Source organism: Sinohyriopsis cumingii, chromosome 6 (assembly GCF_028554795.1).
Source record: "Sinohyriopsis cumingii isolate HCF-2022 chromosome 6, ASM2855479v2, whole genome shotgun sequence".
Lineage (NCBI taxonomy): Eukaryota > Metazoa > Mollusca > Bivalvia > Unionida > Unionidae > Sinohyriopsis > Sinohyriopsis cumingii.
In genome coordinates this window covers 36,514,863-36,532,104 of record NC_142966.1, presented here as the reverse complement: position 1 = coordinate 36,532,104, position 17,242 = coordinate 36,514,863, and the positions used below count along the sequence as shown (strand labels likewise).

The 17,242-nt window shown below is 35.4% G+C and overlaps 1 protein-coding gene across 2 annotated transcripts in view; it reads right to left on the bottom strand.

The window, feature by feature from the left end:
- The window catches only part of LOC149796718 (inverted formin-2-like), a 207,495-nt gene that overhangs the window by 100,452 nt on the left and 89,801 nt on the right, over positions 1-17,242 (bottom strand). For both annotated transcript variants that reach the window (XM_089961357.1, XM_089961356.1), the window contains exon 2: positions 7,252-8,415. In XM_089961357.1, the coding sequence (XP_089817483.1) occupies positions 7,252-8,410 (1,159 nt within the window). In that variant the 5' untranslated portion in view covers positions 8,411-8,415. The remainder of the gene's footprint in view (positions 1-7,251; positions 8,416-17,242) is intronic.

Genomic DNA, 17,242 nt, shown 5'->3' with positions numbered 1-17,242 from the left:
AAATGGCGTTAAACCATACAACAAATTTTATTTCGCTGGCATACTTAAGTTCTGGTCACGGTGTTGATGTCCGGGACATGATCTTTGCCACTTTGTAAACCACCGCAGAGGTAAACAGGTCACTAGTAACTATCAACCATCAACTAAAATACAGTATTGTATTTAATGGTAAGAAACGTTATATTCCGAATGGTTTTCGACTTTCGAATATGTAAAAGTTGTAATTTGAAAAGTAAATCGAATTGTCAAGTCTATCAGATCTCCGTTAATGTGGAAGTCTGAATTACATTCAGGTTGGTGATAACTAACTACATTTAGTTGGTATAAAATAGTCAACTTTACTTTTACTTGGAAATCCAGCCTTCCACGTATGATAATAACAGTTGTGTCGCTTTTCTTGCATTTCATTACCTGTGTGTTGGCGGTATTAGCCTCAGATAACAGACTGGTTGACATTTATCAAAATCACTACTTGCATCATTTTTTGCTAATTAATCATGAGATGCCTTGAAAGAAAAAGTATCATGACTTGAAATACAAGGACCAGACATGTAACCGATATTAAAATGTCGTAAGAAGAAAATGAACTGGATAATATACACATATGAACAAATTTATATCTGTTTGGAAAAAATGTTATAAAGTACCAACAAAAATTTGTAAGTTGCTACAATACACATGAGGAACTTTTATTGGAAAGCTCTTAGTCTTGAGTCTGGAGTAAATTTAAATGATACTTCCTTTATAAGCTTAATGTTAAAACGGTATATTTAAAATGTACACAAGCCACACAACACTAAATAAACATTTTCTTCTAAAAAAAAGTTCGATATGAGCAATTATTTTCATTACTCGAGAAGTATTTAATTTTATATGATTTCCATTTAACTGCCATCACTGTCGCTTATCTCGAAAAGATCGATGACAATTTTGTATTATTGTTGTTATTATTATTTTAACCATCATGATGGTCTTGTTGTCAAGCATCGCACACATATTAGAAAATCACATGCAAAGTTGAAACGATGAAATGGATAGTGTGAACATTAAAAAATAGCGAAACGAATCCTAAACAAATGAAACAAGGATCAATAAATACTGATACAGCGAGAAGGAGCTAATGGCTGACATTCTGTGCTTATTAAATCATTCGGGTTTTACCCTTCAATTTCTCTTCGAATTTCTTTTTACCTTTACCCAAACAGTAATAAATCTGTTCATATGTGTATATTATCCAGTTCCTTTTCTTCTTACGACATTTTAATATCGGTTACATGTCTGGTCCTTATATTTCAAATCAGGATAATTTTTCTTTTAACGCATCTCATTATTAATTAGAAAAAATGATGCCAGTAGTGATTTTGATAAATGTCAACCAGTCTGTTATCTGAGGCTTATATCTCCAACACACAGGTAACGAAATGCAAGAAAAGCGACACAACCGTAATTATCATACATGGAAGGCTGAAATAGTGAATTCCAAGTAAAAAGTAAGGTTGACTATTCTCTATCAACTACAAATGTAATTAATTACCGGATAACCAGTTCCACCAATCGGATTTTAATTCAGATGTCGACAAAACGGAAAGCTGATAGACACCAACGCGAGGTCATGTTCTCCTGGCCTTTCCATTCTTCAATCGAATTACAACTTTCACATTTATGATCAAACAAAATACTGCGTCTCGGGGATGCATGGGTATTTAACTATTTTTTTGTACACAGAAGATTGCATAAAAGATGATCCTTAACTAATAAATATAGGTTCGATCATGATCATTCAGAAAGTTGAAATTACTGAATTTTTATTAACACGGTGTTTCCAAAAGGTTGAAATGAGAACTGAATTAGTACCGTTGAGTCCTGAATGACCGGTGTGATGCAGGCTGTAGCAGCATAAGAAAAGGTACGTAACTCGTACGTAACTCTATGTCAACAAGTTGCTGGATTATATAAGTTCCATTCCTTGGATAAAGTCTGAACTACAAGTGACTCGCAGTTGAGAAACCGATTCCTCGAATTAAATGTGGACAAATCTGGAGATTCAGTTATAATTTAGATCTTGATTATTTTTGTGAGCAAGCTACTTATGAAACGTCATTTTTATTTTTGGACTTGCTAGGAATGAATCTAGAACTAGGACTTTTAAGATGACTGATGATGTCCGAGACGTATACATGAACTGACAGTTCCGCCATGACGACCGAACGTGCTCTTCGTGCATTTACATGAACTGACGTTCCGCCATGACGACCGAACGTGCTCTTCGTGCATTTACATGAACTGACAGTTCCGCCATGACGACCGAACGTGCTCTTCGTGCATTTACATGAACTGACGTTCCGCCATGACGACCGAACGTGCTCTTCGTGCATTTACATGCTTCGATTAATCGGAGTAAAGGTCTTAATAGTATTCGCACACTCTCTTGGTTGTTTGTACCCTCCCCTGAACTTAAAAACGAAAATAAGTATGTAAACAAAATGCTCGAAACGTGGTCATTTCAATCAATGATTTGTAATTTCTAACCATACTGTCGTCAAAGTGGTCCCCAACACTGTCTACTTATTGGAATTTTAAAGCAAACGGAATATCGTGATGTAAATAAGCTGGCAGATTGATCACTGTCCTTTTCTGCTTTCTAGAACAGTCCATTTCAGATTTTTGAAATTGTTATTATCGGCGAAAAGAAGTGAAATCTACCTGTGTGAATAAGTGAAATAGAAAATATTCCCTCTTTAATCTCGAATAAACCCACGGGTAAACATGGCATGTCTCCATTTATTCCATGCAGTTTGTTTTAAGATTTGCGGCACAGCAGTACAAATAGGTCATTAGTGCGGAGGAAACTGGAATCAAGAGCTCTAGCCAAGGATACACCAATGTAGCTGACCAAAGACGATCCGATGATAGGCTTCGAACCTGAAACATTTGGTCGCTCAGCCTCTGTGCTAACCAGGGAGCCAAGACGGCTCCTTAATTTAAGTGGTATTGTCTAGAAAATGTCAGTGTTCTAGTACAAATATTTCGAATTAACTACACATGTATTAACCAAACAATTTAATTAAGATACTCCTTCACATGATAATACCTCACATATCCCTGTGGTTAAGATCGTAAGCAAGAGACCGAAGTGGGTCCCAGGTCGTTTAAATGACAGTATCGAAAAAGAACTCCAATCCAAACACATCTTCTGTCAAAACTGATCAAGCGATCTTTTCAAGAAAGTATAATACTCGTGTCATGCTGCCATATGAATATTTCGACCAAGTTTAATCAGAAATTATTCATTTGCTTTAAAGAAGAACTCGACAATAGACTGGCTGATATGGAAACTATATTGCTACTAGTAAAGCCGACCCATATCAAATGTTGGTCAGGTATGCCCTAAGGAAATTTCGTAAAAGTTTGTTAAATACTGCACCGAATGCCAGATTAAGTCAAACAAATTTAAGCAGCGCTGTTGATAGGAAATCCGACCTTGATTTAATTTTGTCTGGGCTTGTCCTAGGAATACTGTTGGTTCACGCGTCCGACTCGGATGCGGGAGGTCGCGGGTTCGAGCCCCGGCCGAGTTATATCAAAGACCCATAAAAATGGTAATAGCAGCCGTGTCGACAGACGCTCTGCATTAAGAGGTTAGCGTTAGGACTGGTCGGCCTGGTGTCATGATAATGTGACTGGGTGAGGCATGATGCTATACGTCTGCAGCACGATGACCCAGTGCTCGACATCATTATAAACTGTTACACTGACATCGTAGCGATATGACTGAACAATTCGTAAAGCTACGTTAAAAATCTAAGTCACACAAACACACACACACACACACACACACACACATACAATTAGCTCAGCAGTGTTGGAAAAGAAGTAGACGATATTTTTCCACCTTGTTACAATGGGAGCCACGCCGTTGATATCGAGCCGCCTGGTCCCAATATTTGGTACAAAACATCCTAATGAATGTTCTTCAACTATTTTCAGTGCTCTTTCTCTTAAGAGGGTGACAATGTCGTCTAATTAGGCTTCGCTGTGGGGATTGGGGGGGGGGGGCAGAATTTCTTGCTACACTACTGTGTAAAATTATTATGAACTGTAACGTCATTCGTGTCCAACGAAAACGGACCGAAGTTTTGAATCTCAAGTCTTTCTAAAGGGGATACATTTAAATTTAATACTTTCGCGCAAGTCCGTGCGATTCATAAGCGTATGAGCTGTATGAGATGGGAAACTGACATATATTCTCATGCAACTTTCGCGGCCGCCATCACAACCTCATGAACCAACATTATTACACGAGTTCCTCTGTACACGGTCTCGCCTGTGACTGTACTTTGCCTTATCTCCTCTGTATTTTGCTGTACGCAGGCGGGCGTACGAATGATCACAGTGCAAGGGGAACGACAAATATTCAAAGAAACCCGGGTGATCTTGGATAATTCAAGAGCAAAAGTGAATTATTCATTCAAAATATAAACTGAATTGCTCCTTGGGCGTGACAAGAGTGTGTAATTAAACAAAACAAAAATCCATAGTGTAGTACATTAGCGTATCCTCTTTTTCCTCTGCACTAAATTATCCAACAAACCGGTTTCTCAAGTTTATTTATAACCAAAATTTTGTCAAATTTGAGGGGTTGGCTTATTACTCTTGGCGCTGCCTTATGCATTGATCCATGGGGCGAATGAATCAATTTTACACACCGGACTGATCAGAGAACGTGCCACTAATTCTGTATGAATCAATACACCCGCGCTAGTCTAATTGGCCAAGAATTGCGATAATTGTTGAAGTTTGAATGCATTACTGTATGTGTTTTCAGGCTGGAGTAATTTAAAAGTTATGTCAGGTGCGGCTGTACAAATATGGAATACTTTTAATCGCGTGAAAGACGAACAGGAGAGAGAGAGAGAGAGAGAGAGAGAGAGAGAGAGAGAGAGTTATTGCTCTAGTTATGATTTTTGTTTGATAAGTGATATAAATGCCCCTTTTCACATCGTTACATAGACTTGAACTCTTATGCCAGATTTCCATTTCAAATCTTCATCTACATTTCGGATACCACAACATGAAGATGAGGTCACAATAATTTACCAACAAAGACACCCAAACGGACTAAAGAAATGAAGATGCCTAAATTTTTCTTTATACAACTCTTACCTCAACAATGGGACATTCGTTATGCATTGATCATAAAATATGGATTTGTCTGCAGTTCAGCAGCGTATTAACTACGCTAACTGCTGCAGTTAGTACTGATATAGACTGTAAGTATTTGAAATTGAGTGATGGCTGTAATTTTTATAATACTCACAAGTCCTACATCAATTCTTTTTAAAAAGGTGACACTGCACCTACCTATCTATCTATCTATCTATCTATCTATATCTATCTATCTATCTATCTATCTATATATATATATATATATATATATATATATATATATATATATATATATATAACAAGAACTTTAGTATGTCTTTTGCATAAAGCTTACGTAGATAAAGTTGACGTTGGATAAGGTTTTTAAACTCAACGTTTCCATCAAATTTATCCATGGCTTTAGGCTGTGAAGGATAAGAGGTACATCTCCTTGAACTGAGACCAGTACAATGCAGGTTTCCATTCTGCCCAGACCAGGGCGAGTCAGCCAGTGTGTTGTGTCATTTGCCAATGCACTTTATTCTAGTTGCCACAGCATACTAGATCCTTTCATGTTTTGATATGCCTTTCAATACCAACACAAGCACACGGCAGTGGAAGCTCATGATCAGATGATTTCAAATAACAAATCCTTAAAAATACTGCATAAAATGAAACTCCAAGAGAAGGTGATTATTATTTTAGTTAAGAAGATTCCGTAGCCAAAACATATGGTACTGAAGATCATGTCAGGAAAGTTCTAATTGTCATTTATGACATATATCTACTCTGTGTGTGTGTATGTGTGTGTGTGTGTGTGTGTGAGAGAGAGAGAGAGAGAGAGAGAGAGAGAGACCAGCCGGACTAAAACTCAAATTATAGAAAGGTCTCGGATTTATCTGCTACAGTGCTACACCTGACTATGATGTAGGATTCATTACTTTCACATTCGGTTCATTTGAATGACTCGATATTTAGTAGTGAAGACTTGAAGATTTAGCAGCGAAGACTTGCAAATAAATAAGGCAATACAAACCAAAACTGATGATTTATGACATGTGATTGGTTACACACTGAAGATACCTCAAGTCATGGCACCTATACCAGTGAACATCTATTGAAAATGCCATCTGAGATTTAGACTGGAGCTTAGTAAGACATCTTGATGTCTTTGCGCTCAAGTCGGATTAATTCTCGAGTCATCCAATTGCTTGCTTGATTGGTGTAACAGGTGCATCAACACATGAAAGGTTATGTCATGCCGAAGCCATTGAGGTAAAACGTCTCAGAGACACATCGAAGTGTTCTTCCTGGCTTGGCCTGTGGCTGGGTTACAAATGTGCACCCGTCAGTCTCGACTTCAGAGTGCTAGAGTCCAAAGTACCCCTGGCCCTTCGCAAAGAAAATGTAATCTTTAATCTTTCTAGAAACCTGATCTGATGGTATTTCTGTCATCGTTCTCGTTCAATCGCCATCTTGGAACATCCCATTCAAAAACATTTCTAGTCTAGATTCTTTATCAGAATTTTTGTATTTAAAAAAAACAACAAAACAATACAACAAATGCGGAACAGATTGATATGAAGATTAGACCCGGTTTGCAATTACGCTTGAATCAACAAGCTAAAACAGATGAATCTGAATCCAGGAAACGCTTGGTAAAGCGCATCTTTCTTTTTTCAAACTGCAAGATAATGTAAAACATTCTCTCAACTTATTTTAAACACAGTTATTCACAAAGCTACACAGAGATTATGAAATTTGCATTTGGTGGGATTTTCATATAGCGGGTGTAGAAATAAAGGTTCAGCTGGCTGTACGAGGTAAAATGAAAAGAAGGTAACCATCTACAGTAATGGAAGAAAACAATGTTTTGTAGAATAGTGGTTGGAATGAATCCGAATTTGAAAATATTATTTTGCAAAGTCTAGAAGAATTCTTCCAGACGATTAGTTATTTATTAATATAATTATCATTATGAAAAATGAATTTAAAATGGTGGCATCACTGTCTAGAGAGATCAAAAAGATCATTCTTTAAGAAATGGTGGTATTCAAAAGATCGTAATGAAATATTTTAATTAAAAAAAACGGGGCGATCACCTACCTTTCGTAAGTTTTGACACGTAGTTGCTATGCTGTACGAGATATTGCATGCCTATCTTGGAATTCATCAGTGCCTTGATACATTCTACGCATTCCAACAGCAGCAAAGCGTCCGAGAGTTGAGTAACTTTTCTTTGTCCAACGACATCGACGTAGTTGAACAAACAATCCAATCCGTGAAGCTCCAAGAATTCTTGATTCCACTCCTGGTTGTTTTTTCTCAGTTTTGTCCGCAAAGCAGCGAATATTTTAGCGCTGGGAGAACTCAGTATTTGTACAAAGTACTCAGCTGTGCAGTCATCGAGCTTCTGCTTAAGCACAGCGTCCAAAAGCTTACTTTGCAGCCTCATTATCCCTTTCTTCGGAGGAGTTTTACCTTCTGTTGTGTCTTCACCATCCACACAATCTACGCCCTCTGACGCCACACTTTCATCACATGAAGTATAGGAAGAGTTAGACTGTTCAGACTTCTCATCGTCAGTGTCAGAGGAATCTGACTGACCTCTCTTTTCTTGCACTTCGCAAATATTGTTTGTACTGGCAACACAGATGCCTGACATGGCTTGCTCGTCCATTTTGTAGATGTCTCGTACCTTCTCTTCCTCGTCAGATTCAATACGGCCAGGGATCCCATTATCCCTGGAGTTATTCTCCGCGCCATCTACTTCCGTTCTTTTGTTTTTATTGACAGCTGACTTAGCAGCATAATTAACGTTATCTTCTGTATCAAAACCGAGCTGTTTTACAAGTTGTAATTTACCTACAGATTTCTGCTGCTCTGCCAAAATATCAGATTCTTCTAATGTCACATCATCTGCAGACAATCCATTAGTCTCAGCCTTCATTTTACATTGATCATCCAGACGTTTTGTCTTCGCTTCTCCTATTTGTTCAGGAGCACTTTTTAAGCCCTCAGTTTTCCAGTTTTCTCCCTGCGCTTGTTGACCCGGTACATTACTAAAAGCCACATCCGGTGTCTTATCTACCACTTGAATTCTTTTTGATTCCGCCTTTCCCATGTCGAACTCAAAGGGAGGATTCAGACTTTCCTCTTCTGATCCGCGGTCAAACAACCCACAAAAAAATTTAAATTTACCTCTGGAACGCTTTTCTTTACCCGACGAGGCATTCACTTTCTTTCCTTTCCGAAAACTTGCCATGGTCCCTGAAAATACAAATGACCGACTTTTAAGAGATTTGAATACAGCCCACACAATCTGATAAGGGAACTAAACTGCAAACAGGGAATTCATCACATGCCATTGTGGGCGAAAAAGTTGATAATGTGCACTATTTATTGATATAGATAATGGAATGGTCCAGCTAAGTGTAAAGACCCATTCTACTCAATTGTGTTACATGGGGGAGTTCGCTACAGGCTGACTCTTCCAGCTTCTCTTTCTTCTCCTCTTTATAATAATAATAATAATAATAATAATAATAATAATAATAATAAGTAATAGTAGTAGTAGTAGTGATCCAAAAAGTCATTTTAATGCTACATATGAAATTCTCAATGCAAATACAGACTATATAGTCTGCACATGGTTACCTAGTTTAGATTTGAAAAAGAGGAGGCAGGCTGTTGAGGTTACAAGTTTCCATGTCACAAATATAAACTAAATCTAAGGTTAAGACTTAGTCAATTACCCCTAAATTTAAGGTTAAAACGTTGTCGGTTAACTCTAGATCTAACACTAAGGCTAGGTCAATTACTTTGCGTACATATTTGTTTTATAATATGTAAAGACACTGGCAATGGCTGTAAAGTATCCTCTGTCACAACAATTCGACATACCAATATTTATGAACGGATATCTTGCAACTAGAACGTGGTTAAAGCATGTATGGGGTTAGATAGTGGATCTTTAGTACAGACTAATGTACTATACGAATCTCTATTACCAGATTCGATCGTGTAACATTGTACCCTAGTTCAAAATCTTCTTTTAGAACCATTATGCGGATAATATAACGGCTGAGACTCTTAGATAGCATCATCTGAACTTTGTTGCAACCATTATTTGGAAGATACACCGTATAGTTCCAACTACATGAGTTCAAATACTGAATTAATACTGTTTTCCCTTTCAAATTTATTACATACACACATACATACAGACATACGAACATACCTACATACGTACGTACGTACATACATTCGAACATACATACATACATACATACACACAAATACATACATACATACATACGTACGTACGTACTTACATAAATTGGAACATACATACATACATACATACATACATACATACATACATTGATACATACATACATAGATTCACAGATACATACATAGATACATACATACACACATATTGACAGTTATAAATCGAAATTGTCAATGTCAGACTTCACAAAAGTGAATACACATCGATTAAGTCAGGCATGAAATTATATCAGAGGAGAAACTTTCTAAACAAACTAGGAAATGCATGTGTACTTTCTTGGCGGTGGAGGTTTCAACGAAATTACAGAAGACTATATATATATATATATATATATATATATATATATATATATATATATACTTTGCACGTGTGTTCGATTTCCAAAATTAATTAATAAGGTTCATACAATACTGACTTTGACAAGACGGGGGCAAGGAAAAGGGCACAGCGATTTATATTATTAAGTTATGCATAAAATGACAGAAGTATGAAATTTCGAGATTTCTATAAAAAGAAGTAATCAATACCTATACAGTGTAAAAAAAGGTTATGCTCGTACAAATGGTGAACTGGAAATTCCAATGTTACATTAACTTCCAAAATGAGTCTGTCATCGGGAACTCACAGCAAAGGTTAATAGCATAACTTTCACAGAACTCATAAGAAGACACCAGGATTATATATGCATCGATCAAAAACTACTTTTGCTTTCAATATCCCAACCCCGTGATATAAAGTCACTATAATTTTGAGGCCAATTCTTTACCGATACAGCAATAGGAAATGGGAGTTCCGGCCTCTTGTCTTCATTCGTTCCGGACAGAAGTTAAAATCCAAAACAAAAGTGAAAGTTTCAATGAACTTTAGCTTCTTTTCTTCCTTTTGTTCCCACATGCAAATTCGTTCCTGTAATACTGACTTATGTACTTGTTCTCTCAGTTCTAAACAGACGGACACATTCAATTTGGCCCCATTGTCATAAAATGTCTTGAGCGCCGAAATTGATTTCGGACAAAACACTGGATCATTTTCATTGCAGATAACTTTATAATAATAAAAAAGAGGTCCAAATTAAAAAGCAACAAAACAAACAAACAAAAACAAAAATAATAAGTATTAGCCTAATATTGAGACAAATCTCATGGTTGACAAATACTTTTAAGTACAGTTTCTAATTTCGGCATCTTTACGTTCAAATTTTCTGGCATACAATTTCGTCACTAACATTAGACTGGCACATTCGGGAACGTGAACATTTTTTTTTAAAAAAATGGGGCAACTATAACGAGAACAGCGCTCGGCTATTTCCCATCCAGTCACATTATCCTGACACCAGGCCGACCAGTCTTAACACTAACCTCTTAATGATGAGCGCCTATGGAGGGGGATTACCGCCATAATAATATGCATGTATTATCTAATCTTCCTTGAAGCATTATTGTAAATGTCTGCTTGCAAGTACTACTTTCATAATTCTATCAATGTATATTGTATTCTTCATTGATGCAGATTGTACGTGGCAATTTGCAAGTGCTACGTTCCTTCTGCGTTATGGTAAATGGCTGCTTGCAAGTGCTACATTCATTATTTTAGTCATGAATTTTCTATTCTTCATTGATGCAAGCTGTAAATGGCTGCTTGAAAGTGCTTAGATCTACTTTCCTTCTGGTCCTTGTATCTTGCAATTTGCCAACTACTGAATTGATTCTGTATTTTGTCGTATGGCAAATGCTGTCAGTTATTACAAGTTTTAACATTGTTTTTATAAACTTGCTATATCACAAGTTAAACAAATTGCACCTTCCCAAATCATGACTATAATGTAGCATCAAGCACGTTGCAAGTTAGAATCAAAGAATATATATAAAATAATGCCTCAGTAATGACAACAGATGGCGCTGTGACACGTCAATTTCTTACAATACGACTCCTCCCCTGACCCTGGCATCAAGAGGTTATACCACTTTACAGCATGTTTGGGCGTCTTATTTAAAATATCATTCGAATTAAATTACAGTAGCTGATGACTCAGAGTATTAACATTAGGAAGAGAGGTGGCCTACAAGTAGCACAAAACAAATTAAATGTATCAAATTGTATACAATGAGATGTATTTACACAACTTTATTTGAACATTTTGTATGCTTAATTTACCGCTGCCGCACGGTGGTAGAATAGGGTAGCCGCTTACAAGCAAAATTTAAGACCCCGATTTGTTTACATATTCTCATTCACAATGTTATCAGTTTAAAGCATATTTATTATTTTAGAGTGCAATGCAAATTCTGCTTTTTATAGCAGTGAAGACCTCATAAAGTTTGAGCAAACTGCACATAATTGCACCTCGAGGCCATACTTTCATTTCTTCTTTATTCACGAGAGAGTACATTATAGAGATGAGGATTCTGTTTATTATCTCAACCGTATGTAATTAATTTTACCGTTATTCTGCAGCTTACAGTGGCAGTTTATATATATATATATATATATATATATATATATATATATATATATATATATATATATATATATATATATATAACAAGAAGTAAGGTAAATAATCAAATTATACAGAATTTTTATATATGTATGGCATGGATAATTATGCAATAGCCAGCAGGTATTGTCACTAGTTGTCTGTGACAAGTATGTCATATTTCCAATTTCATTTTAAATCTCCAATTCCAATACAATAGCAAAAGGCAAATAACTTGAAACAAGGCCATCACATACAAAGGATATATGCTATATAAATTTGAACTTATTGCATTATATAAGAAAAAAAAATTCTAAGAGTATGAAATATATTTTCTATATGTAAACATAACGAACACTTCCATACAATTATGAGATGCTTTATTTCGACAGATATCAAACTGGAAACTACATTTTTTTAATTATTTAAAGCCGTATTTATCCATATATGAAGCGATATTTAAAGTACAGATAAGTTGACTGATTGTATGATACCTCACTGATAAAACATCAGACTCCTTTGGTAGCAATTATAAAAATATAATATACTGAATATAAATAACATTGCTATCGCTACCAGTAACCAACTCAATTTGTTTGCACTTTTTTACATGTATCTTCTACAGATGTGATTGTTTTCTGTTAGAAGTGCAAGACACGCTCCCCCCCATATAATTTTCTAAAAAAAAATTTGTAAAGTTTTTAAGGCTAGTCACAGCTCAGGCGGTTGTAGCATCCATTACCACCCCCACCCCCCACCCCACATAGACATCTTCATTTTATCAATATTCTATCCTGTTTAAAATATAAGTTAATATTGTCATGACACAAAAATATCAGCACAATACAAATATGCAATAAAGCAAAATAAATAAAAATGTCCTATGTTTAACTTTTCATAGGAAATACAAGAGAAAAAAAGTTTAATTTAAATCGGCATTCATAAAATCAATATTGTTAGATGAATTAGTCTGAAACAAATAATTATCACACAGGTATGCAATTATAAGGAACAATTACTGGGTTGTCTTGTTACATTGTTCTTACATATTTATTTGCCAATCCCTTTTGTTTTTCACTTTCACATGAATAAAACATGAATGAAGACAAGCTTTTCATACAGTCTGGCTTTTGGATTGGACATGCACTCATCATTGCGAATTCTGAGGAAATAAAACTGTAAATTCTAGATTGGCCAAGACACATTACCTTTTGTATATCACATACAGATGTAAATTATGACTCAAGAACAGTCAGGTAATATTCCCTAGTGTCTGTTTCAAGAATTAATCCCAAAAACATTCCATTACTGGATCTGTATTCAATATATACACTGTACAAAAATGCTCACTTTTTTGGAGAATTTCTTTTGCGGGCAATTAAAAAAATGTTGATTGTGCTTGCTATGAGCAATTAACCATGAAAAGGATTATATTTTATTTGCTAGAGAGAAAGAGAGAGAGAGAGAGAGACAGACAGAGATTCCTAAGTAAGTTAGTTTCTTCACAGAATAATAGAAACCACTAGCCAATTTCTGACTGCAGTTGTAAGATATCTGAGCAGAAAGTAACAACTACTTTATAAGCATGCAAGTACTTTTAATGTGAGTTATAGACCCCCAAAGTAATATTCCTCAAAGAAGACACAAGACTGGGTGTTAGAAATTAAAGCCACACAAGTACCATTTTGTTATTTTGTGAAAAATGGGGTCATCATGAGAAAATTGAGACACCTGATGTACCTGCCGGTGATGAGTGGTCAGTGAGCAATCAAATGGTTGTTCTAAGTCATATAGACAGGAAATGCATAGTCTAGCCCATAAAACTCATTAAGCTGGTCATTTTGGTGTCAATAATACTTAACACAATATCCTGAATCATTTGCGTTTGCCGAAAATTAAAAGTGATGTTTATAAGTACCATAGATCTTGTCACACTTGTCAAATGGTAGGAAATCCCAATCAGAAGATATCTAAGGAACATCTGCAACCTATTCCTGCATTTGACCATTTGACAAGCCACTTAACATAAAAAATGATAGACTGTCGGTTCTTTACCTAATACCAAGTCAAGCAACGAATATTTGCTGACCATAATGTATGCGTCCTCAAGATTTCCATAGTCTATTCCTTTGAAGAATATTAAAACAAAAACTGTTCTAAAAGTTTAGACAATGTATTTAACACTCGTTTGCCTCCCCAAATCTGTCCAGTATGAATCATACATCCAACAGTTTAATTTTTATATCTGTCACCCTGAAAGTAATGGGGCTAGCTCAAGACTGTCCAAAAACACTTTTACCTACCCAGGATACATGTATAACATTATATTGAATCAAACCTTAAAAAAGACAATGATCAGTAAACTCCTGCATTGTATAATTATCGAGTAAGAGCAGGAGAGTTTTTTCCCCATGTTGGTATTTATCACCAAATGAAAGACCCCACGACTAACCTAAAACAACAAAATACTGTCCCAAAACACCCTCAGCTACTCAGGATACGTGTAGGCAATTAAATAGAATAAAACCAAATAAAAAGTATCGAGTAAGATCAGTAGAGGTTATTCTTTTGTTGATATCTGGTGAAGACTGTCCCAAAACACACTCATCGACCCAGGATACATGTATACATGTATACAATTACAATAACTTAATGAAATATGCAGTTTTGGTGCATTCTCTCTCTCTTTCTCTGATTATATATAATTCATTAAACTACTTTCATATTGCAACGAGCAGCACAATTAAAACGTCAGAATCAAGCGTCACAACAATCATATTTCAATAAATTATTTAATGCTTTTCTTAAAAATCTTTAATGTGACAAAGAGCTGCTGATAAATTAGAAACTAGGTGTGCTATATTTATATTTTTAAAATTCTTGATCCAAATTATTAATTTTAATTGGTTTGATAATGGTAAAAATTACAATAAATAAAAGTAAAATCTATTGTAACATTTTTTGTCTCTGATTATTTCCACTTTTAGAGACAAAAGTTTTAAAGGACGCAAACCAGTTTTATAGCTGTTATATATATATATATATATATATATATATATATATATATATATATATATATATATATATATATATACATTCAAAGGTTGAGGTTATGTACATTAACAATGCAAATCAAGTATTGGAAAATAATCGTACACTAAATCTAATACTTCTAATCGCAAGTAAACATTTTTATCATGATACGAACATGATTTTCCACAGTTTGATTATTTCGGTTTTTGCGGTAAAATATGTTCCAAAATGAAGATCATGATAAGAATTACCACCAATTTAAAGACCCCATGACTACCCTAAAACTACACCTTTAAGGAATGCTTAATTTTTTTAAAATGTCACTTTACCTATAAACGTTTTTATGTGCTATTGATGTTGCTCTGAAATATTTTATTTTCGCGGGAGCTTATGTACAAGAGTAACAAAGAAAAAGAGACGTCTGTGAGTTGCGTCAAAATGGGTGACGTACAACACAATCCTTACAACCAGGGTTCGTCTGATGAAAGCTCGTTAAGAAAAGTACGACGAAATATATCATTGTCATTTCTGATCCTTACGTTGCTAAAATAACTAATATTTCCAAAGTAATGAGAGATATCACTAAGAAGTAGATTTCTAAAACGGTGAAGATAAATACTTAAGTGCGTCAAAACTCGGGTTGAAAAAGATGGACCACCCTTCTGTACTGTATGCGTTTTTGTTTTCGTAAGGTGCTTATAAATCACTTATATCTTCAAAAAAGCATATGGTTTTAGAGACGATTAAAGCTTTGTTGCTAACGTACACCTTAAATAGGGACTGAAAGAGTTATCGACACAAAATGAATGCCGTAAAGGTAAAACTTTTGAAATTTAGAGCGCTGTCTGTTGTCATAATGCCATGCTAATCTCTAATATGCCATTATGACAACAGCTGGCGACACAAGTTGGACAACAAGGACGATACTGATAAAAAGTATTTACATTGTTGCAAGGTCAAATCTGTATGAAAACAGCAGTTGGAATGACGTAATAGTAAAGTTTATAAACAGAATATACAAATCTTGTAATAAATGACATAGTGTTTGTCATACGACAAACTACATAATCAATTCAGTAGTTGGCAAATCGCAAGATACAATGACGCAGAAGGAAAGTTGATAAAAAAAAAAAAAAAAAAAAAACTTGCGATCAATCATAATCAGCTTGGATCAATGAAAAACAGAAAATGTATGACTATAATTAGGAATGTAGCACTTGCAAGCAGTCATTTACTATAATGCAGAAAGAAAGTAGCACTTGCAAATTGCTACGTACAATCTGCATCAATGAAAATACAATATACATTGATAGAATTATGAAAGTAGCACTTGCAAGCAGCCATTTACAATAAAGCATCAAGGAAGATTAGGAAATACACGCATATTAAGTATGGCGGTAATCCCCTCCAAACAGCGCCAAGCGAGGCAGCTGTTAGTACTATTTTTTGTAAATCTTTGGTATGGCTTGGCCGGGAATCGAACCCACGACCTCCCGCATCTGAGGCGGACGCTCTAACCACTAGGCCACCGATGCGGTCTGTACAGTGTGAATGCAGGGCAAATAATATGCTGGTAACATGTATATTTAACTAGTTGAACCGTTAGATATTCATGCGAGCTAACCTGACCCTCCACCTCCCCAACCACCATCCCACGCGCTACTTTAATGCACCTTCATCAGATGGTAATGGAGGATTTCTTCATGTGTAAAACAATTGAAACAGTGATGGTTGAAAAGCGTATAGATTCCCCAGAGTGAATTTTAGTGCTGTCATCAACTAGAATTTATATTTTTCCACTGCTTATAAGGTTAAATTGGTTTCGACTTTAATGCATCTTTGCCGCCGTAAAATGTTATTAGAAGAATAACTTCGACAATGACCGAACCAACATGTTAGTATCGAACGCCACTTGACATGCTTAACACACCCTACTTTCACTTTAAATTAACAAAGCAAACGAATGAATTATAATTTAAAACTTTTATTCGAAAGTATTTGTATTGTAGGAAATAATTTGAAAGTCCTGGACTACTGATACTTTACCTTTTAGTGTGTGTGTGTGTGTGTGTGTGTGTGTGTGTGTGCGTGCGTTATCGTCTCATAAAAGGATATAATAACATTACAAACCAAAAGTAAAAATTACTAGACCAGAATATGAGTTGGGGCTACATTGAAAGTCAGAGCTATACATTTATAGAAACACTTACGTTTTTCATATTTTAATGTTCTGGGAGCCCCATGCAAGAATATTAAACTCTAAATTAAAAAAAGACTGACGTACCAGAAAGAGG